At 38.3% G+C, this 25,147-nt stretch overlaps 1 protein-coding gene across 7 annotated transcripts in view; it reads left to right on the top strand.

Moving 5' to 3' along the window:
- The window catches only part of SRBD1 (S1 RNA binding domain 1), a 233,433-nt gene extending 215,462 nt beyond the window's left edge, over window positions 1-17,971 (top strand). For all 7 annotated transcript variants that reach the window (XM_048842988.2, XM_075127145.1, XM_048842989.2 and 4 more), the window contains 2 exons: window positions 10,742-10,926; window positions 16,974-17,971. In XM_048842988.2, coding sequence (XP_048698945.2) covers window positions 10,742-10,926; window positions 16,974-17,263 — 475 coding nt within the window. In that variant the 3' untranslated portion in view covers window positions 17,264-17,971. The remainder of the gene's footprint in view (window positions 1-10,741; window positions 10,927-16,973) is intronic.
- The last annotated feature ends 7,176 nt before the right edge of the window (window positions 17,972-25,147 follow it).

Below are 25,147 nucleotides of genomic sequence, written 5' to 3'. Positions count from 1 at the left end.
GAAGTGAGCTGTAGCTCACGAAAGCTTATGCTCAAAGAAATTGGTTAGTCTCCAAGGTGCCACAAATACTCCTTTTCTTTTTGCGAATACAGACTAACATGGCTGCTACTCTGAAACTTTTCCTTCTAAAGTCTCAGATTATAGGCATATGACTGTTACCTGGTTCTAACTTCTTGAGGATTTACTAAATGTTTCCTTGATTTTTCTAGCAGCTCTTTTAGAGTATGTCTTCAGAAACTGAATACCTTGTACATGCTGTATTAATTGTATGGAGGAGGATGTGCCACTGTAAGCTGGTATTCAAAAAATAGTCTTTTCAGAAACTTAAAACACGGTCCCAGCTTTTCAGAAAAATATGCTGCCTATGACGGGCTTAGGCAGAAATTTCTTTGGTTTAAGATCTAGGAGGCCATTTCTTTATCTTTTCTTTTTTTTAATTCAGAATATTTGAACATATTTTGATGTTCGATTAGAATGCATCACAAAGCAAGGCTTTGACAGCGTGGAAACCGTGAACAAAAAATGTTTTGATAATCTGTATAGCATATTAAATCATCGTTAAAATGTTTTCCAGTTATTTTACAGCAGTTGTACAGATTTTGAGTTAAGAATACTTAATGCCATAAATCAATTATATCAGCACTGTTTGTGCTGTTATTAGTAAAGATTACCTCAGTATTTCCATTATGAAACCCCCCTATTTTTCAGGGGTTTCTAAATCAGCCGTAAAATTGGTTCTGGTTTGAAACTTGGCAAGCAGAGTCTCCACTTGGGAACAGTTTTTTTTAACCGAATTTTAAAACAACAAAATCCTCCTTGGCCTTTAACGCAATAAAATATTTCAGAAAAAGAAAATTAGTGGTTTTAAATTTTGGACTTCTGTACCTCAAAATCATTGTTTAAAAATGGATGTTTTTATAGGTCATGTTTCAGAGTAACAGCCGTGTTAGTCTGTATTCGCAAAAAGAAAAGGAGTACTTGTGGCACCTTAGAGACTAACCAATTTATTTGAGCATAACTCTCCTGTTGGTAATAGCTGGAAATGGCCCACCTTGATAATCATACACATTGTAAGGAGCGTGATAACTTTAGATAAGCTATTACCAATAGGAGAGTGGGTTTGTGGAGGGGGTGGGGAGAAAACCTGGATTTGTGCTGGAAATGGCCCAACTTGATTATCATACACATTGTAAGGAGAGTGATCACTTTAGATAAGCTATTACCAGCAGGAGAGAGGGGTGGGGGGAGAGAAAACCTTTTGTAGTGGTAAACACCCATTTTTTCACGGTTTGTATGTATAAGAACATCTTCTGTATTTTCCACAGTATGCATCCAATGAAGTGAGCTGTAGCTCACGAAAGCTTATGCTCAAATAAATTTGTTAGTCTCTAAGGTGCCACAAGTACTCCTTTTCTTTTTGCGAATACAAACTAACACAGCTGTTACTCTGAAACCTGAATAATTTGGGTAGGAGTAGTGGATAAGAATTACTGGCTTATTTTATTTAAAAATAAACAATGTCATATGGTAACTTTTAAATACAATAATTTTTTTGTAAAATATTTTTTTCATGCAAAAAGGAATAGCCCTTGCCCAGAACCACCCCTTACAATTTCTTTGTACAATGTGTAGTACATTTTGCATAGTACTGTAGTAAATAATAAGGTTTTTCAAATTAAACTAGAAGGAATCTTGTGACTTTCCAAATTGTGCAGTGAATGTGCTCTCAGTTGTTTAAGGAGAAAAATAAGGTCCCGTTCCCCCCCAGGACTCCATTTGGATTCAATAATATAACGCGCACAGTCCTGAAACCCTTCAATCAGAATAAGTCTCCTATGTTTAGGAATTTAAAAGTTCAGATTATGATGCAGAGTATGCACTTTATGATAAGTGGTGCTACCCTTAAGGTACAGACTTTCAAGCCAATATTTTCAAAAATAGAAGACTAATATCTCCTTATTTAGGCACCTAAATAAGTCTCTTGATTTTCAAAAGTGCTGAGTGCCCAATGGCTACAAGTGGCCCCAATTCAACAAAGTACTTAAGCACTTGCTGAAGAAGGACCATTCAACATATTGGGAAATGCTGTATTTGATTCTCAGCACTTCTGTAAATCAGGTTGCTCATTTAGTAGCCCGGTTATAGAGACCCTATTTTTGAAAATGTTGGCCTCAACATATATAATTTAAAATATATATTTTTACATCATACATATACTTTACAAGTCTTATTATTGGGGTACATTTTATCACAGTGATTGTAATTACACTGCAATTGCAATATAATTACTAAAGCTGGTCAAAAAAGGTGATATTTTTCACTGAATTTTTTGTCAACATTTGAAAAACTTCATTCAGCTCTATAAGTTGGATGAAAAGCAGCTAAAATTTTTGAAGGAAAAAGATTGGGAGTTTTGGTCCAGCTAAAGTAGTTGTTGTGGTTGTGCTTTTTGAATAATTAATAACCACTAATCAACTACATGACTGAAACTTATTATCTATTTATTATCATACATAATGCTCTTGGATTCTAGAAATACATGTATTAACAATACTGTATTTACATGGTAATTGCTCTATGTCATGTAGTTATCCTTGATATCTTATTAGGTGAAAGAGCGGTAATTATAAGTGTCAAAAATGTAACTACAGTGTATTAGTGAACTACCTACAGTACGGTATAATAACTATACCAGTAGTTATCTATTTCAGTTAACAGTTATTTCTCAGATACATAGTAAATTATCTTAATGTTTAGTTATTACATATCTATAGCCATATAAATGTTAGGGCTGTCAATGAATTGCAGTTAACTCACACGATTAACTCAAAAAAATTAATCGCAATTAAAAAAAATTAATCATGATTAATCGCAGTTTTAATCGCACTCTTAAACAATAGAATATCAATTGAAATGTATTAACTATTTTGGATGGTTTTCTACATTTGCATATATATTCTGTGTTGAAGTTGAAATCAAAGTGTATATTATTTTTGATTATAAATATTTGCACTGTAAAAATGATAAACAAAAGAAATTACATTTTTCAATTCACCTCATACAAGTACTGTAATGCAATCTCTGTTGTGAAAGTGTAACTTACAAATGTAAGATTTTTTTGTTCGTTACATAACTGCACTCAAAACCAAAACAATGTAAAACTTCAGATCCTACAAGTCCCCTCAGTACTACTTCTTGTTCAGCCAGTCGCTAAGATGAACAAGTTTGTTTACATTTACAGGAGATAATTCTGCCCTCTTCTTATTTACAGTGTCACCAGAAAGTGAGAACAGGCATTTGCTTGGCACTTTTGTAGCTGGCATTGCAAGATATTTATGTGCCATATAAGCTAAACATTCATATGCCCCTTCATACTTCAGCCTCCATTCCAGAGGACATGCTTCCATGCTGAAGACGCTTGTTAAAAAAAAAAAATGTGTTAATTAAATTTGTGACTGTACTCCTTGGGGCAGACTTGTATGTCCCCTGCTCTGTTTTACCTGCATTCTGCCATATATTTCATGTTATAGTGGTCTCCGATGATGACCCAGCACATGTTGTTCATTTTAAGAACACTTTCACTGCAGCTTTCACAAAACGCAAAGAAGGTACCAATGTGAGATTTCTTAAGATAACTACAGCACTCGACCCAAGGTTTAAGAATCTGAAGTGCCTTCCAAAATCTGAGAGGGCTGAGGTGTGGAGCATGCTTTCAGAAGTCTTAAAAGAGCAACACTCCAATGAGGAACCTACAGAACCCGAACCACCAAAAAGATAATCAACCTTCTGCTGGTGGCATCTGACCCAGATGATGAAAATGAACATGCATCAGTCATGCTCTGCTTTGGATCATTATCAAGCAGAACCCATCGTCAGCATGGATGCATGTCCTCTGGAATGGTGGCTGAAGCATGAAGGGATATATGAATCTTTAGCACAGCTGGCAAGTAAATATCTTGCGACGCCAGCTCCAACAGGGCCATGAGAATGCCTGTTCTCGCTTTCAGGTGAAGTAAACAAGAAGAAGGCAGCATTATCTCCTGCAAATGTAAACAAACTTGTTTGTCTGAGCGATTGGCTGAACAAGAAGTAGGACTGACTGGACTTGCTGGCTCTAAAGTTTTATATTGTTTTATTTTAGAATGGAGTTATTTTTTGTACATAATTCTACATTTGTAAGTTCAACTTTCATGATAAAGAGATTACACTATAGTCCTTGTATTAGGTGAATTGAAAAATACTATTACTCTTGGTTTTTTTACAGTGCAAATACTTTTAATCAGAAGAAAATATAAAGTGAGCACTGTACACTTTGTATTCTGTGTTGTATTTGAAAATATAGAAAACATCCAAAAATATTTAAATAATTGTATTCTTCTATTGTTTAACAGTGCAATTAATCGCTTTAATCGTTTGACAGCCCTAATAAATCTATAGATATAAATATCAAGACCTGTTAAATATTCATACAAGTGTGTTTGTCTAACCCATTTATATATTTTCATATATATTTGGAAATTAATTTTGGACTCGGCAACCAACTTTGCTTAGAGTAGTACACAAATACTACATGACATTTATATAATCCAATTCAGTAGTTGAAATATTGAGGATTTATATTGTTGTGTTGTTTTTTAGCAATGCTACAAAAATCTTTAATTTGCTTTATAAATTAAAAATGCATTTTTTTACCTGAAACTATTACTAAATATTTATAACTGTTTGGTCCATATAGTTTAACTCTTGTTTGGTACTGTCATATATATACATTCTATCTAACTTCGCACATGCTAATACAAAGTTTTGTTTTAGAAGTGATAGTGTTGCATCACCATTAATTCATATGTGCACTATGACCAGGTTTAATGGGATATCGTGTTGCTTTCATGTAATGAACCCAGTACTCTCAGCTCTTAAGTCGTGTTGCTGGAAATGATAACATAAAACAGAATGACTGTGACTAAAACCCTTATGTAGCTTTAAGAACTACTGTTTCTTCTTGTTTAAAAATAGTTTTTAAATGCACTGCAACTCTCCGTTGGAAATAATTGTTGCTTTTTCTAATGATCTTTGAATTCTGTTCAAAAATTTGCGTTTTCTTTAAGCACTGCAAGGTCTGTGTTATAATTTTATGCAGATGTGTATGTTAAAAGAACATGATGTGCTTATTTGTTACATCTATGCTACATTTTTACTTGATCTGAGTAAGGTGGATGAAATTATGTATTAAATAAAAACATCAGTGACTTAGCCATGACTATTTTCTGCATGTTCTGTCACATCCCAAAGGCTGCTGTAGAAATGAAAGCTTGCTGTAGAATTTGGAGTCGTATGCGCTAACCTCCTGCAGTTTTGATTTTTTTTTTTAAACAAGATTCTGGTAGCTTTACCTCAGTTGACATTCCTTTATATGAAAAGGATTCATCATTAACTCAAACATTCAGTATCTGAGGACAGGGAGGCAATATGTCCTACTTTATAAGATTGATCAAAGTTATGAAGAATCTCACCTTTTGCATATCAATTTTTGTGGAACTTTTTAAACATTATTGGATTTTTAGAGAGAGATGATAGCTGCTGCTAAACTATATCAACTACTAATTAGAACTTGTTACTTTACTCATGCATACACAAGAAAATACTTAGAGGAGGGGAGATTTGTTTATTATGGGGTCTATAATTTGCTTTCTTGCAGCACTGGAACTGTCAATTACAAACTTGTTAAAATTATGATTTCAAAGATAGTATCGTCCAGATTAAGTGTTTAACATAACTAAAACCATAGTAAGGGAAGTTGCTTGTCACACAGTCTATTCTTATTTTTTCTAACCATATCATAATCTTTCTTTTCTGACTATAGCTTTTCTGACCTTGCAGTAACCCTAAGAAAGTTTTCTAAATAAGAGAGCATTTAACTTTGTTCTTAAGCAATGACATTTAAAAATATTGATGATCAATACAATGCATTACTGCTGAGCGAGAGCTTTGTCCTTTATATTGATTTTTGTTCAAAATGCCCTCAAGGCACACATGTTTGAGTGAAAAATGATATATGAAATATATAACCAGATTAAATAGTCTCTTTTTAAAAATTACATCTGTAATTACGATAATCACTAGGTAATATCTTTACATGGAAATATTTTAGCATCTAGTTTCTCATCAGGACCTAAAGGATTGAGAATCTCTAAAAGAAGAATTTTATTGTTTCTATTGAAGGTGCTTATATTTTTTGGTGTTGAGCATTTTTATAATACTGCGGAGATTCTAGTTTTGTCATAGCTGTCAGTATTATGAGCTGTTAATGAAAGGAATTTAGGCAAAGACAAGTTCCTCTGAAAAGACCCCCAGTTCAGGAATGTACTGAAGCAGATGTGTAACTTTAAGAACATGAATATCTCTATCTAAGTCAGTGGTAAGTCTCATGCTTAAAGTTAGGCATCTGCTTAAGTACCTTCCTAAACTGGAACCAAATTGCTGTTCATCACCTTAACTGTATTAAATTATTCAGGTAACTATGATTGGTAATTTAGGACCTGACTCCTACCATCGTCACTCATATGAGTAAGCCTTATTCATTCAAGTAGTCCATTATCTTCAACGGGATTCCAAAACCGAAAATTACTTGTGTGAATAAAGATTTAAGGATCAGGCTCCTGGTCTTACTCAGAGTCCTATTTCTTACTAACTGTTTTTCTTCCCCAAAATCTGCACACAATACTGTACATCCTGATTACATTATCTACACATTTGAAAGATCTGAACATAATTTTTTTGTACATCTGTGAACGTTCCATGTGGTTACATTTATTAACAGTGAAATGTACCCTGTTATCGATTTACAATATAAATGCACTTCTATGAAATTCTAATGGTGAAAAAATGTTACTTGAAGGTACTCAGGCTGAATTTCCATTTGTGGTAAAATAAAGCCAAGTGCACGAATGTCAGCAGACTTGTTTATAGGTCTGCTTTGTGAAGCATATATTATTTAGAACGTTGAGTCAGGAGGCTGGCTGTTTGTGGGGATTGTCATGTTACATCTGCCATGTCAGTCAAAGCTCAGGCAGCTGTTGCCTGCCACTGGTGTTCTGGTGTGGCATTGTCCATCTTTCAGCACTTAACAGTCAGCAGCTCTCTCTCAGCTGTGCTGTGCAGTGCACAGTGCGCAGACCTACAAGCCCCATTAATGTTCTTTGCAGGTAGAGGGAGAATAGTACATGTCCTTTATCATCTTAGTAGAGCTGCTTCTTTTGGATAACAATTACAGTCGGTTTAAGGTAATATGCTTACGTGAACAACAATAATGATGTTGATAAAAATTGCATTTGCTTTGTTACTTTACTTTGTTATCCAACCAGTTAAAATGCTTAAGAAATAGTAAAGCAACACCAAAAGTTGAAATCTGTTCAGTTAAAAAAAATTAATGAGGATTCAGGAGCCAATGCCTGTCACTGAATTCTTGTGCTGGTTTTAGTGGGTTTTTAGCCACATTTTCAAATTTATTTTTTTTGTAATGCTTTTCTCTCCCTTGTTACTGTGTGAAAGAGCCACAATAACAGGGGAAGCTGATTTACACTGACTACAGGCAGGACACTGTGAAATTGACTATACTCAAAGGAAAAAATAACCTGAAAAATAGAGAAAATAACTTTATCTAATAATTTTCAGATGTTATAATCTTAGGTTTTACTTAAATCTAGAAAAAAAACATTTAGGATTATAATTTATAAACCTACCATATCCCTTTGCTTAAGCTACCTCTATGAGGTAGGGGACATTATCCACATTTCAGCTGAGAGAGAGACACTGGCTGAATTGACCATGTCACATAGTAAATCAGTAGAAGAATTGGGAATAGAATTCATCAATCTTGATTCCCTGTTCTGGGGAGTTCTGGCCTCATTAAAGTCAATGGGAGTTTAGCCACTGACTTCAACTAGGCCATTTTACCTTTATTAATATTCCTTTGTTTTCATTTTCTGAAAAAGAAAAGAAGTCGCTCCCAAGATTAATATCAGTTTAAGATTTGCAACATTGTATAGTAATTAGATTGGCATATATTTATCTCTTCAACCCCCCTCTGAAAATAGTGTAGCTATACCATGAGCACAAAAGCATGCAGTAATGGCAATTGAACAGAGGGCACATTCAGTTGCATCATTAGAAGTGCAGTGTCTTTGGTTTCAAGGGAGGAAGTCAGTGATTCACACATTAGCTTATCTTAATGGCAGAAAACTAGACATAACATACAAAGATAGGCCACGTAAGAGGAGGGCTATCCATTATATTGTCAGGTAGACCCCCTCAGGTAGAAGAAATATAATACTTCATGCTGAACAAAATACTTATCTCAATTGTGCCTTTAAGGCACAGCCCTGCATTGGGAGCAAAGTGGAGGTGTACAGCTGCAGGGGAGTGCCAGAATGCATTGTCCCAGAGATACAGGAAGAAAGACAAGATGCAAGGGATGTGGTTTAATTAGGCCACAACTTTATTAACTTAATTCATCTGGGAACTATACGGCAATAATTCATAGCAGTGCTGGTCATGATTCCATCCTTAATCTTTTCTACCTATTGTAGGACTGCCATCAGTCCCCCCACCCTCCACAGCTGGTCCCTGGCGCCCGCACCTTGTTAAGGGGCTGGGGAAAGGCGATTGTCTTCTCACTGTACCAGATGTTAGGAGCCCAAACCTGTTCCCCAGCTTCTTTAGGGTATGCCTTTCCCTAACTTCACTTCCAGTTCCTATGGAATAAGTACCAGCACTGAACACCTGCTAAGTTGTGACAACTAAAACATTGCTTCCTGACTTACCCCAAGGTCCCTGAGCTGCTGTGTGGAAGGCCAAAAAAAACCCCACCCCAACCATCCAGCCCTGGTCAATCTGACATTGGGGAAAAATTCCTTTCCAGTCCCAAAAAAGGTGACTACCACTATGCCAGCAGCAGACCAAAAACCGCAGGGATAGGTGGTGCTCATCTGGGTGTGAGGGGAGACAGAGTTTATATACCTTCTCACAGGTGTTCAGGGCCAGTGGCTTACCTGAGCCATACCGGCCTGCCCACCAGCTCAGGTGATGCCTTCCCATCCAGCTCCAAAGGGGAATGGAACCATTAAAAGAGCCACTACCTTTCTTTTCCCCTCCAGTCCAAACAACCCACACCACCACCACCAGTTACCTTGTCTTGGGGCTGTGGGGGTGGAATGCATCCTACAGTTCCCTGTTGTGCAGGGGATGTGTGGGTTACTACACCACTTTGTGGAGTGCAGCATATTTCCATTCTTCCCCCATCCTATGTGCAGGTTCTGTTCTACAGGCTGGTGCAGAGGTGTGGGATAGGGCCACGAACCCTGCGGGGGGAGAGTGGAGGAGCAGACCCCTGTGATTCCTAGAGCACAAGGACTGCAGTTGTGCCTGGCTGCTATGGAGAACATGCAAGAGCAGAGGAAGTCTTCATGTTCCTTCCAATTGCCCTACTGTGCACCTTCATGAAGGACAGGCATAACCAAACCCCATGTGAATACTGAACGAGTAGAGAGTTCTCTTTGGTGAAAAAAGTCTATTTACAGAACACCAAGACTAAGCAATTAAGAGGCATCTGTGGTGAACAGCTTTAAGAAAAGGACTGATAGCTTCATTTAATAAACATAATATTGCATTGTTTTTCATAATAGAAAAAGTATTTAAAGACCGCTCGTTTTGAATTTCTCATCCTTTTATTGATATTGAGGATATTTAGCCATTGTCACTGCTAAAATAAATGTTTGTAAGACACAGCATAAAAATGTATGCTTTGTTTGTGAGCATATTCTTCAGCTAATTTCCTTCAGTATCTGGGCGTATAAACTAACAATGCTCTTGTGCATTGTGTATGTCTCTACTATAGAATTCAAAACCCAAGAACTATGGTCAGGGTGTTTATATCTTTATTGACTATAATATATTTACTTTCAGTTTTAAATAATTAAGCCAACATATGCAGTTTCTTGATTTGGTGGACTAAGAAATACATCAGTCAAATAGTGACCCTTGTGTGACTTTATTCTGTTAGTATCTGAACACTTAATTATAATTGGCCAACTTTTATGTGTAGCTTATGGACGACAGATTATTTTGTAAAGCTTTTTCATCCTCTTCTTTAAATTGCGAAATTCAGAACCAGAGAAGATTCTTTGTACTTCTGTAAGATTTGCAAATATTATCTTATCTTCACTGTATTTTCATTTTGATTGAATTAATTAAAAGTCACATTAAAAGAATTACAAAATGATGAAATTTTTACTTTTTGATGGAATGTTCATGGTAAGTTGCATTTTTTTCTGTAAATATTTAATTAATTTTGGGATAAAATCATCATGAATATAGGAAATCCTTTTGGAAATAATAGGGTTCATGGATAGCAAGTCCTAAAGTTAAGCCTGAGAAGCGGATTCTATTCTGAACCTTCTATTCAGTCCTTCATATCCTTCAGAAAAAGTTATTTTAGACTCAAACTTTACATGCTTGGCCTCAGTGTGAAGGTGAATGGAGAAGTGCAGAATGTTTGAGTTATGCTAAGGTGAAAGAGATAAGCTTTTTTTACTGTTACTTTTTAAAAACAAGATGTTTTTGTGCATGTAAGAGCTCAAAAATAGTTTGAACTTTAAACTTGGCAAGATTTCAATCCTCACTGAGGACTATATAAATATCTCTTATGATCTTACAGGTTATTGTCTTTTTTGTTTTAATTCTCAAGGTTTTTAACTTTCATTGGAGGAAATCCAAATGATATAGGAAAACCTGATATGCAACAAAAAGTAAATGCTGTAATTCAAAAAGAAGGAATAGAAGGAGCAGCAAAAACACTAAATACAACAGTACATACACTGCAAATAATCATTGATGGTCTGACTCAACCGGAAGGCTTTGATTTCCGAACAGGTAAAAACTGAATGCCTTGCTTTATAAAGGTAGTTTTGTTGTAGTCCGGAATTTAGAATATTCTGGGTTTCATTTTTAAACTACATGTTTTCTAAACTGGCAGTAGATTTAGTGGATGTGTAGGTCAGCTGACTCCCTCCCTTTATCCTGTCGAACAGAGAAGAATGTACTACAGCATGCAGTCAGTCAGATAGTATTTGCTGGCTCGGTAATTAAGGAGTGTGAATCCTGTCTTAAATCATGACCTTCTGAGCCATCGGAAGGTGGGCTGCAAGGCTTTTAACAGATAAGACAGTTGTAATATGTTGACTACACTGATTAAATCTACTGATGGCTATTGTGGGAGAAGCATGAGACGACTAAAAACACTAGTAATAAAGATCTATGGAATAGTAATGTAAGATTCTGATTTATTGGAAGTTTGGGTCACACACTCCTCGAAGAAAAGTTTTATTGGGGTACATGGCTCATGACTCACACTGGTTAGATCTTCATAGCAGTGCAAAACAGTTTAGGGTGCGGGAGAGTGAGGAAGGAGTAGGAAAGGAGAGGGATATATCAGGAGGTGCAGTTGTTCAATGAACCTTACAGTGGATATGCTCTATCCTCTCACAATTGCAAGAGATAAAGGTAGGCAAGAAAAATACAGGCATGTAATAATAAATAGTAGACTGATGCTTAAAGAGAAAAATACATTTCCACTCTCTCAACCTTCATTGTTTTGCTTCATTGCTTCATTATAGTTATTTATAAATGCAGCCCACTAATGATTCTGGAAACCCATTTCCTATCATGTAGTAATTTAATTCTAGACCTCTAATGTCTAATTTTCAGTGAAATGGACTATCTAGCAATAAACATAAAAATACATTGTGTTAGTCAACACCAAAATAAATGACCGTTCTTAATGCAAACATTCAAATTTGAATGCACCAGTGGTAGTATAATGGCGGAAGATTTTTGGAACAATCTGTTGTAGACCATGCCTATGCCTGGAAACTGTGCTAGTAGCAATCGTGCTCAGAAATGGTTTTCTTAATACAGACAGGGATTTTGTTTGTTTTGAACTGAACTAACCCATTGTTAAAATGTTTTGAACTGAACTAGCCTATTGTTAAAAATGTATGCCTTAAGAACATAAGAATGGCCATACTGGGTCACACAGGTGGTCCATCAAGCCTAGTATCCTGTCTTCTGACAATAGCGGATGCGTCACAAGGAATGAGCAGAATAGGGCAAATTATCAAGTGATCCATCCCCTGTCCTACGCTCCCAGCTTCTGGCAGTAAGCTGTTTAGGGACACATGGGGAGCATGTGCTTGTGTTTCTGACCATCTTGGCTAATAGCCATTGATGGACCTATCCTTCATGAACTTACCTAAATTTTTTTAACCCAGTTATTCTTTTAGGTTTCACGGCATCCCATGGCAATCAATTTCACAGGTTGACTGTGCGTTGTGTGAAAAAGTACTTCCTATTGATTTCATTGAGTGACCCTTGGTTCTTGTGTTATGTGAAGGGTATATAACACTTCCCTATTCTCTTTATCTACACCATTCATGATTTTACAGACCTCTATCACATCCCCCCTTAGTCGTCTCTTTTCTAAGTTGAACAGTCCCCGTTTTTTTAACTTCTTCTCATACAGAAGCTGTTCCATTTCCTTAATAATTTTTGTTGTCCTTTTCTGTACTTTTTCCAATTCTAACCTATCTTTTTTGAGATGGAGCGACCAGAACTGCATTCAGTATTCAAGGTGTGGGCGTAACATGGATTTATATAGTGGCTTTATGATATTTTCTGTCTTATTATCTATCCCTTTCCTAATGGTTCCTAACCTTCTGTTAGCTTTTTTGACTGTCACTGCATATTGAGCAGATGTTTTCAGAGAACTATTCATGATGACACCAAGATCTCTTTCTTGAATGGTAAAAGCTAATTTAGACCTCAACATTTTGTATATATACTTGGGATTATGTTTTCCAATGTGCATTACTTTCAATTTTTAACATTGAACTTAATCTGCTGTTTTGTTGCACAGTCACCCAGTTTTATGAGATCCTTTTGTAACTCTTTGCAGTCAGCTTTGGACTTAATTATTTTGAGTAGTTTTGTATCATTTGCAAACTTTGCCTTCTCACTGTTTACCCCTTGTACCAGATTATTTATCAATATGTTGAACAGCACCAGTCCCAGTACAGATCCTTGGGGAAATCCACTCTTTACCTCTCGCCACTGTGAAAACTGACCATTTATTCCTACCCTTGTTTACTATCTTTTAACCAGTTACTGTTCCATGAGAGGACCTTCCCTTTTATCCCATGACAACTTACTCTGCTTAAAAGCCTTTGGTGAGGGAGCTTGTCAAAGGCTTTCAGATAGTCCAAGCACACTATTTCCACTGGATCACCCTTGTCCGCAAGTTTGTTGACCTCAAAAAATTCTGCTATATTAGTGAGGCATGATTTTCCTTTACAAAAACTCTTCCCCAAAATATTGCGTTCATCTATGTGTCTGATCATTCTGTTCTACATTTTCAACTAATTTGCCTGGTACTGAAGTTAGGCTTAGTGATCTGTAATTACCAGGATTGCCTCTGGAGCCTTTTGTAAAAATCAGCCTTACATTAGCTATCTGACAGTCACCTGGTCCTGGAGGCTTGCTACTGTTTAATTTTGCTCCCCATGTAGGTACTTATAGACAGTGATCAAGTCACGTCTTAACCTTCTCTTTGTTAAGCTAAATAAACTGAGCTCCTTGAGTCTTGCACTATGAGACATGTTTTCTAATCCTTCTCATTGCTCTTCCCTGAATTCTCTCCAATTTATCAACATCCTTTTTGAGTTGTGGGTGCCAGAACGGGACACAATATTCCAGAAATGGTCACACCAGTGGCAAATGTAGAGGTAAAATAAGCTATCTGCTCCTTCTCAAGATTCCCCTTATTATGCATTGAAGGATTGCATTTGCCCTTTTGGCCACAGCATCACACTAGGAGTTCATGTTCAGTTGATTATCCATTATGATCCCCAAATCTTTTTCAGAGTCACTGCTTCCCAGGATAGAATTCCCTGTCTTGTAAATATGGCCAGTATTCCTAGATGTATATATTTACATTTAGCCATATTAAAAAGCTGGATTGCTAGTGCCAGTTTACCAAGCAATTCAGATTTCTCTGTGTCAGTGAGCTGTCCTCTTCACTATTCACCATTCTCCCAATTTTTATGTCATCAGCAAACTATCTGTGATGATTTTGTTTTCTTCCAGGTCATTAACAAAAATGTTAAACAGTATGGGGCCAACAACCAATCCCTATGGGACGCCACTAGAAACGTACCCGTTAATTGATTATTCCCTGTTTAAAGTTACATTTTGAGATCTATCTGTTAACCATTTTTAATCCATTTAATATGTGCCATGTTAATTTTTTATCTTTCTAGTTTTTTTAATAAAAATGTCATGCAATACCAAATCAAACGCTTTACAGAAGTTTAAGTATATGACATCAATACTATTATCTTTATCTACCAAACTTGTAATCCCATCAGAAAAGATCACATTAATTTGACTGAATCTGTTTTCCATAAACCATTGTTGATTCATTAACTTCATCACCTTCCTTTAATACCTGATTAATCAAGTCCCATATCCGTCTCTCCATTATCTTGCCTGGGATCAATGTCAGACTGAGAGGCCTATAATTACCCAGATCATCCCGTTTACCCTTTTTAAATATTAGCACAACATTAGCTTTCTTAAAGTCTTCTGGAACTTCCCTATTGTTCAAAGTCTTTTTGAAAATCAATATTTACAGTCCAGGTTGCTCCTCAGCCAGCTCTTTTAAAATTCTTGGATGCAAGGTATCTGGACCTGCTGATTTAAAAATGTCTCACTCCAGTATCTACTGTTTAACATCCTCCTGAGAGGCTACTGGAATGGAAAGAGTGTTAAATGATATAACTACATCATTTATTTCTTTTCTGCATTATTATTAATACTCCTACCATTTCCATTTAATAATGGATCAGCAACATTGTTAGGATTCCTTTTGTTCCTGATATACATTAAAAACTCCTTCTTCTTTTCCTTACCTCTGCTGGCCATAGATTTCTCCTTGTCTCTCTGCTTCCTTAATCAATTTTCAACAATTCATAGCTTCTGATTTATATTCATTACTATTAATTTCCCCTTTCCTCAGTTTGTTATATCTTGTTCCATGTAGTTTAGTTTTCTAAAGTGCTCCCCTCAGTTTGAATTGAAATACTCTGTTGTTGGCTGCTTAATGCTTCTCAATGAGTTTAATGGACTGTGAAACAGGAAAAACTATTTGGGGATGGGAACTAGAAAGATGATTTAAAAAATATCTATTTTTAAATGTTCTAGTAACCAAGGTACTCCCCGGGGAGTAAATCTCAGAGTTTTGCACAAAGGAGCTAACTTAGAGAAGCAGTTAAATGGCTGTTCAGGTAACAGTGGACAATCTGCAGACCTGGGTCATGCCAGGCTGGAACAAAAAGCAGCATTTTAAACATTAAATGGTTCCCATGGCTTCTCCCAGTCTCATCCCTGCCAGTGACCTGAGCAGCTATTTAGTTTCTTTTTGCATTGAAATACCTCTGCGCAGTGTAATATTACAAAAGGATTAACTGATTTGGAGTCAAGTAATTAGGTGCATTCCTTCAGTGGAAACTTCAATGTCATTCAGGGTCTACTGATGCCACCACCAATCTGGGTAATACCTTAGGGCCTGATCCAAATGCACTGCAGTCGCACAGACTCCCATTCAGTGAGCTTTGGCTTTAGGCCTTGAACTTGTGTTTTATTTTTTAAAAGACAAAGGGGAAAACAAGTTAAAATCCCAGTCTAACTTTTGTGAAATTTAGAATCTCTCTGGTAAATTGAGTATATTACTTCTGCTAAACTAACAAGCTTAGTGCATCAGGAAGAGGAAAGACAGCTGTAGGGGAGGGCAGAAGGGCAGGTATCAAGGCTGGCACAAAAGGAAAGAGGTTTTGGTGAGGGATCAACAATTGAGAAGTAAGTAATAGAAAAAAAAAGTCCTATCCATTCCCACATACTCTACTATATAGGCTTGAATACCAACATTGTGCATTTAAAAGTATATGTGTTTGCTTCTCCACTCTCATCAGTGCAAATGAGGAGTGATTCCCTTGAAGTTAGTGGAATTACACTGATGTCAAACTGGTATAAATGAGTAGAGAGCATATAGGGCCATCTCTGAGGCATGGGGGTATGAATAAGCTATTTGAGTGACTTTCCTTTTGCTTAGTGGTATCACCAGACTACCTCAACTGAGTACTAACTTTACTATGTACAATTATGTACACTAAAATATAACCGTGTGTATGATTATAAATCTGTGCTAAGAATCACCTGTAAGAGAAAACCCTTCTCCCAAGCAAATGCTTACAGGGCTTTCAGTACACTATGTAGCCATTAGTTAAAAACCCTATCAGGCAATCAATTTTTGTTGGTCTCTTGCGGTAGCCTCTTGCCATAGGTTTCACTATACCTGGTTCTCCATATAGTATAAACTGTTTTAAGTGACCAGCCAAGGGGTTAGCAAAATAGAAGAAAATCCATTGCCTGGTAGAGGTGATGCTTATATGAAAGCCAAATGAAAATGTATTGGAAATGCTGGAGCTACTTTCAGTTACCTTCGAGACTAATTTCAGAGTAACAGCCATGTTGGTCTGTATCCGCACAAAGAAAAGGAGTACTTGTGGCACGTTAGAGACTAACCAATTTATTTGAGCATAAGCTTTCGTGAGCTACAGCTCACTTCATCGGATGCTCACGAAAACTTATGCTCTAATAAATTTGTTAGTCTCTAAGATGCCACAAGTCCGCCTTTTCTTTTTACGGATACAGACTAACACAGCTGCTACTCTGAAAACTTTCAGTTAGTTTCCGAAAGTAGGAGGCTGCCTATTAGAGGTGATCCACAGCACAAGTTTAATTGTACTGTTGTCTTTCCAGTATCTTATTTCAGAAACTTGATTTTCATCTCTTGTTTTTTATGACAGATTTTGAGAAACCTGATTTCAAGAGAAGCATAGTTTGTCTTGAAGACTTGAGCATTGGCACTGTTCTGACTGGAAAAGTAGAGAACGCTACTCTCTTTGGAGTTTTTGTTGATATTGGTGTTGGTAAGTCAGGATTGATTCCAATTCGGAACATAACAGAAACAAAACTTTCTAAAGCCAAGAAGAGAAGAAGTCTTGGGTTGGGCCCTGGAGAAAGAGTGGAAGTTAAAGTACTCAATATTGATATCCCTCGATCAAGGATAACGTTGGACCTTCTTCGTGTTTTATGAGTTTTTCACCGCTGATAAGACTTTTATTTCTTTTTAAAAGGTTAAATGTTGTCACCAAGATTCTAAAGGTTGCAGTTCAAGCATTTACTGAGTATACTGGAAATGAAGGATTAATTCAACTTTTGAAATCTTCAGTTTCACTTTTTAATTCCAGAAGCTTTTCCAGAACTCTGTAAGCTCCCTCCCCTTAACAGTCACTTTTACACCGGCCCTGAAGTGGCTTTCACTCTCTTCTTAGGACAAACACCTTCTTTTTGCAGAATAAGTGATTTCTCAATGCGCTGCCAGACAGATCTCTACCTGTTTTCTCCTGTGCAAGATTTGCTCTCTCAATCCACCTTTAGTCTGTGCTGCTCCAGCAGACTCAGCCATGTTCTTTCATACATAAAAACACCACTTGATTGGTCTGTTTCCATGCTGTTTTCTTAAGGAGGCTTAAAAGTGGACCTTTGTGGTAGCTAAAATAGAAGCTTAAAAATGCCCTCTGCTTAGACTAAAATCTGGATATAATGGTAATAGTATTATTGGATCTGAAATTTGCTGTTTTTATTTGAGCTACCGTGTAAAGTTGTTGGTTTTTTTTTATTGCTCGGGCAATTATTATATTAATTAACACAGTGAGGTACCTCTAATTTGCTCAAAAAGTTGCAAAAGCATTTTGGTTTACTTTTTTATGTACCTGTACATAATAAAAATCTTTCTGACCTATTTTTTTCATTATACTGATTACATAAACTATCTGCACAATCCCAGGGCAATCCCTGTCCCTTCCCAACAGCCACTGTTTGTGCACTGAGACAACATTCCGCTCTAGGAAGAATAATTGTGAGGATGCGCTTGTCAGAGCATCATGTCACTTAATTGTAATTGTTTTTTCACTAGCTGAAGCTTCGGATGATAATGTCAGCAGAAGCTATGGGAATAGAGCAGGGGTCTCAAACATGCGGCCCGCGGGGTTATTTTCTGCTGCCCGCTAGCTCCCTGCAGTGCCCCTGTCCCCCCAGTATTTACCTAGAGCAGCTCCGGCCCGGTGCGCACCGGGGGCAGGGCAGGCTCCCTCCCTGCCTGCCCTGCCCCCGCGCCGCTCTGGGAAGCGGCCGGGACCTGGGGGAGGGGGAGCACAGGGGTTTGTGTGTTGCTCTGGCCGCTCCTCCAGATACCTCCCCCGAAGCTCCCATTGGCCACGGTTCCCCGTTCCCAGCCTGCCCCTGGTGCGTGCTGGACTGGACCCACTCCGAACCTCTCCTGCACCCCGACTCCCTGCCCTGAGCCCCCTCCTGCACCCCACACCCCTCCTGCACCCTCACCCACCCTGACCCCCTGCCCTGAGCCCCCTGATGCATCCTGCACCCTTCCTGCACCTCAACCTCCTGCCCTGAGCCCCTGACACACCCTGCACCTCTCCTGCACCCCCTGGGAAGAGGTGGGGCAGGTGCGGGGCCTCACGGAAGGGTGGAGTTGGGACGGGGCCAGGACAGCGGTGGGGGGTCAGTGCTGCCCTTGGGCCAATGTACTAGTCCTCATGTGGCCCATGTGATCATTTGAATTTGAGACCCCTGGAATAGCGAGTGCTCAGTACTTCATCGAGGTGTTCAGAACCTGGTAGGATCAGGTCAGTCATAGATTCCAAGGCCAGAAGGGACCATTGTGATTTCCTGTATAACACAGGCCATAGAACTTCCCCAAAATAATTCCTAGCGCAGATCTCTCCGAAAAACATCCAATCTTGATTTAAAAATTGTCAGTGATGGAGAGTCCACCACAGCCCTTGGTACATTGTTCCTTGAAATGTCTGCTCAGAAAAAATACATAATGAAAACTAAATGACAATGATAAAGTCTCTGGTTGTCTGATATCAACTGATCTTAATAAGGTTAGAGATTGGGAACCATGATGTAGGAGGGTAATCAATGAGCCATTCATTTAATCTATACTCTCTTCCCTGTCCCATTTTAATTTTCTGGCTGAAGTGAGTCATAATGAGTTGGATTTAACTAGTACAGAGCACATTGCAAACAGTTGTTTTTTTTTTTTTTTTAATGGAAATGGACTCCCAAATGAACTGGGATGACTGCCAAGACAATCTGTTCCACAGGAAGAGAGGTATAAATTACCTCCCACTCTTCACATATAGGATAGTTCTTCAGATAAAGGTTGAGGTCATGATTAGCTGCATGGTGTGAAAAAACTAACTTTGAAGCTATCAGCCCTGTAGATTAATAGAGGACCTGGTTTTACTGGTCACTCATTCTTTCACAATGAAGGGAAACTTGCACCTGAAAACATAAAATTAGTTTAAAAAACCCCCACAACACACATCCATTGAAAAAGAGGACAGATGAGTTCTTTGTAATTTATGCAAGGCAATAAATTATTGCTCTAAATTAGGGCTGTCAATTAATCACAGTTAACTCAAAAAAATTAATCGCAATGAAAAAAATTAATCATGATAAATCGCACTTATAACAATAGAATACCAATTGAAATTTATTAAATATTTTTGGATGTTTTTCTACATTTTCAATATTGATTCCAATTACAACACAGAATACAAAGTGCACAATGCTCACTTTATATTATTATTTTTATTACAAATATATGTACTGTAAAAATGATAAACAAAAGAAATAGTATTTTTCAATTCACCTCATAGAAGTACTGAAGTACAATCTCTTTATTGTGAAAGTGTAACTTACAAAGGCAGATATATTTTTTTTGGTTACATAACTACACTCAACAACAAAACAGTGTAAAACTTTAGGGCCTACAAATCCACTCAGTCCTACTTCTTATTCTGGCAATTGCTAAGACAAACAAGTTTGTTTACATTGCAAGGAGATACTGCTGCCTGCTTCTTATTTACAATGTCACCAGAAAGTGAGAACAGGCGTTCACATGGCACTTTTGTAGCCAGCATTGCAAGATATTTATATGCCAGATGTGCTAAAGATTCATATGTCCCTTCATGCTTCGGCCACCATTCCAGAGGACATGCTTCCATGCTGATGATGCTCATTAAAAAAATAATGTGTCAATAAAATTTGTGACTGTACTCCTTGGGGGGAGAATTGTATGTCTCCTGCTCTGTTTTACCCACATTCTGCCATATATTTCATGTTATAGCAGTCTCAGATGATGACCCAGCACGCTTGTTTTAAGCAGACTTTCACAGCAGATTTGACTAAACGCGAAGAAGGTAGCAATGTAAGATTTCTAAAAAAAGCGACAGCATTCGACCCAAGGCTTAAGAATCAGAAATGCCTTCCAAAATCTAAGAGGGACGTGGTGTGGAGCATGTTTTTAGAAGTCTTAAAAGAGCAACACTGTGATGCTATAACTACAGAACCCAAACCACCAAAAAAGAAAATCAACCTTCTGCTGGTGGCATCTGACTCAGATGATGAAAATGAACATGCATCAGTCCACACTGCTTTGGATCGTTATCAGGCAGAACCTATCATCAGCATGGAAGCATGTCCTCTGGAATGGTGGCTGAAGCATGAAGGGACACATGACTCTTTAGCACATCTGGCATGTAAATGTCGTGCAACACCAGCTACAACAGTGACATGCGAATGCCTGTTCTCACTTTCAGCTGACATTGTAAAAAAGAAGCAGGCAGCATTATCTCCTGCAAATTGTAACCAAACTTGTTTGTCTGAGTGATTGGCTGACCAAGAAGTAGGACTGAGTGGACTTGTAGGCTCTAAAGTTTTCCATTGCTTTATTTTTAATGCAGTGGGGTTTTTTGTTTTTGTTTTTTTTACATAATTCTATATTTATAAGTTCAACTTTCATGGTAAAGAGATTGCACTGCAGTACTTGTATGAGGTGAATTGAAAAATACAATTTTTTTTTGTTTTTTACAGTGTAAATATTTGTAATAAAAATAAATATAAAGTGAGCACTGTACACTTTGTATTCTGTATTGTAATTGAAATTAATATATTTGAAAATGTAGTAAACATCCAAAAATATTTCAAATAAATGGTATTCTATTGTTGTTTAACAGCGCAATTAATCATGATTATTTTTTTAAATCTCTTGACAGCCTTAATCTAAATGCTTCAAAACTGTGTACAGAAAGTTTCTAAAGTACTAATAATTATTGGCATCAAATTCAGTAAAATCTAACATTCTGAAATGACTCCTGAAGAAAGACAAAGAGCTCTGTGACTCACATTTAGAAAGAATGCTATTTAAGGAATTGAGCAAAGAAATTAACCCTGGAGATGTATGAATGTATACCACCCTTATCAGGAGAAGGAGAGTAAAAAATATCTAGATAGTTCAGTGAAAGTTTGTTACTTAAATGTTAGTTCTCCCAAACTGTTGTGTGGATCTCTGAATACAGTCTAATACTGTCAGACAACTAGGGCTCCTCCCTTAGAAATGTCTTGCTCAATTTCCATACTTTATAAGATAAAATTTTGTAAAGCAAGATGTTTGTAATAAAATGCAAAGATTCCATTTTTGTAGGTGCATCTTGCCATTACAAAGGCTAGAGAAAATGAATTAATGAAAGTTAGTTCATGTTCCAGTGGATTCATTTGAAGATGAAAAGAAGCATTGGATATATGCATATGTAGATATGATTTTTAAATATATTTCTAATCAATCTTGCAAAATATTCGTGACAATTTACCAGCCCAGACACTCTATATTTACCCACTCTTGCCATGACTAGAAAATAAACACATTTAACTTGCCCAAGAAACATTACTTGCTACATGCATGTGAGTGAATAGAACAGTGCAAGGTTGGGCTAACCTAACCCTTCTATCTTTCTAACTGGATATTTTCCACTGTAGAGTGCCATGCCACTGTGGAGCAGTATTAAAAGGTGACTGGATAAATATTTTTGGAATCTATTCTTCAAGGGAAAAAAGTGAGAGAAACCTTAATGTGGTGTGGCATGAAAAAAAGAGTTTATCAGCATGCGATGGCCACACTGCTCAGAAGTGATTAGTTATGCAGGTTATCTCAAGCTGGCATGCAGGGCAATGGGATAACAGAGTTAAGGTTGTAATATTTTTATCTATGGAAAAACTGTTATGATTCGGGGCATAATCTTGCTCACCCTGGGTCTCATGGTGGTGTCACAAGGGTGTTGGAGTCCATGTCTTGTGGTGGAAAGAAGGATGAAAACGTTCTCTGATAGGTTAAATTAACTGTGGGAAAGAGAGACTGAGACTTCTTGGAGGAGTAGAATTCCAGGGCAAGTCCTAAGAAAATGAGTTAGTGAGCTGAAAAGCAGGTAAGTTGGTCAGAAGTGTGTGATAAACTTTAATCATGTGATAAACTTGTCACATAGATATCATCTCCACTGATTTTTGTGTGGGTGTGTATACATATATGTGCACAACGCCACAAAAATGCATGTTAACTTTGGGTTGAGGTTGCTAGACTACATATACCACCAGTGCAAACCAAGGAAATACACAAAGTCATTGATCGTACGTGTAAACTCCTTTAATCAGTTCTCCTGCTCAGACCCAAATACGTCCCTTTCACAGCTCACATATGTTGACACTCCTCCTCAGCAAATAACATGGACAGTTCTACGAGGCTAATCTGTCTCTGACCCCTTTGAGTTAGGCATTCATTTGTCCAGTTCTCACAAATACCCACCTTTCCGTCTGATATTGAATTGGTGCCTTTTCTTCACTACTGATTTGCCTTCACAAACAATGTCTACAAAGCCAAGTTGCCTGTAAAGATTTTCTGGATTTCTGTTTTAATACAGAATGTATTATTGCAAGTTGTAAGGGCCTGACATTTCTTTCCTCCACCAAAGTCTTTTTAAGTTCAAACTACAAATGTCAATAGTTATCACCAAGTGCGAAATATGTGATGCACAAGTCTTTGTGCTAGTGGAGGAAGAGGATATCAAGAGATGGCACTTGTGTTGTATAGTCTTTCCATGTATGTCTGTCTTGGATCCATCTCCCTTTGAAGTGGGCTTGTAAGTGGGCAAAACTCCCATCTTAACGGTTGATCACAAATGTGAATGGGCAACAGTCATGTAATGAACATCAAACATCTTTGTTAATGGCAAGATTCCTAACCACAAATGTCCAAACAGCTGTTGGCACAGAGATTATGAACTATTTAAGAGAATGTGGCATCATTTAATCTCCCAGCTCTGTGCTGTATTAACTTCCAAAACTAAAAAAATAACTTCTGTGGCCATACAGGGGGTATTTTGGAGGTTCTGAAATCATTGTTGGATGGGGAAGGAGAGTGCGTCCTTCTAAAAGTCTTACTACATTTTGTCTGTCCAAGTCAGAGTCCTGGTCAAAATGCTGCAAAAGTCAACAGTTTGAAACCCTGTTTTTCAGACTTCTTCAGGCCTTTGACCTGTTCATATAATACTTCTGCTTCTGAATAAGCCTTGTTAATGTGAAAGTGCTTTACAGGACACTCGCTAGTGATTCTGTCTATCATTGTTGATAGGGTAAATGCAAAAAAAACCCAAGCCCCCAAAAAACTAGTTCAAAGCAGAAGAGAATATTCGTTTGGCCTGAAATTTACACTTTCAAACACTGACAAATATTACTATTTGCTTCTATCTGTATATGGAGGTCTATTTTAAGTCAGAATTTTATATAGAGCCAATCCCTGTAGTAGCTAATCACTTTTCTTCTTCAAGTGCTTGCTCATGTCAATTCCATTTTAGGTGTGCCCATGAGCACAGTTGTCAGAGATTTCTGCCTTAGAGGTATCTGTAGGGCTGTTTGTGGTGCCCCCTGGAGTGCCCGCCGGCCCTGCGCCCTCTCAGTTCCTTCTTACCGCCCGTGACAGTTGGTTGGAGCATCTTGCCTTGCAAGAGCAGCAGCAGTTATCCATTGACTGGTTTATTGGTTGTTGTACATAGTTTCATAGATAGTTAGTTGATAGTGTTAGTCAAGAGGGGACTTTGCCCCACTCCCTGGTTCAAGCTGTGTGCGTCATGCAGCAAGCCGATGCCAATCAGTGATCCGCACGACAGCTGTCTTAAGTGTCTGGTTGAAGGCCATAGGAAAGACAGGTGCTGCATCTGTAAGAACTTTCACTCATGGACCCAGAAAGAGCAGGCTACCCAATTGAGGGCGTTATTAATGGAGGTGGCTCTTCGTCTGGTGTCAGAACCCTCCACCACGTCACCCATGCCCTGCACTTCGGCCTTGCACCATTCTGTTTCACCTGCGCTGAAGAAGAGGCTGAAGAAAAGAAGCCCCCCTCCCCCAGCACCGAAAGAGAGAGGGGCCTCAGGCATAGGACCTGTGTCAGGCCATGCGCCCACTACGGAGCTTCATGAGGGTACTGCAGAGGTTGGGCCCACCAGCTCCACCAAGGACCCTCCCCCAACTCTGGGCAGCGGCAGGGGTTCCCAGCCAGTTATGAGGCCTTTGGTACTCAAAGAGGTCCCGCCGGCTAAGGGACAAGGCCGACCGGCCCTGCAGGTGCTATGCCAGGTGACCAATATGGCTCCGCTTGTAGCACTGAAGGGGAAAACCACCAGGTGCTGCAGCATAGACTGATGGGACACCCTCGGGACCCAGCACTGCAGCCAAGGTTGCTAGCCAGAAGGCCTAGATCTCTCACAAGATCCCCTCCTACTAGGTAAGGGACTCTGGACTCGTAGCGCCGCTCTCTGTACCACCAATACCGACAGCATTCTGGCCATAGGTCGCCTAGATGCCAAACACCCTCTCCCAGAAGGTCTCCTCGTCATTGGTCTCTATCCCAGAGGGCTTGTTCAGGATCTCGGTGTCTTTCATGCTCACCCCAGTACCGTTCCTCCAACAGGCAGTGCTACTCCCCGTCCACCCGTTGATCGCCTACTGGGGTTGGTAGGCAGACCCAGGCCACAATAGTCCCGCTGTGGTCACCAGAGGGACA

This window comes from Caretta caretta, chromosome 3, assembly GCF_965140235.1.
Source record: "Caretta caretta isolate rCarCar2 chromosome 3, rCarCar1.hap1, whole genome shotgun sequence".
Taxonomy (NCBI): Eukaryota; Metazoa; Chordata; order Testudines; family Cheloniidae; genus Caretta; species Caretta caretta.
Note: the sequence above shows the minus strand (reverse complement) of the source record. Positions and strands in the feature narration are given on the sequence as shown.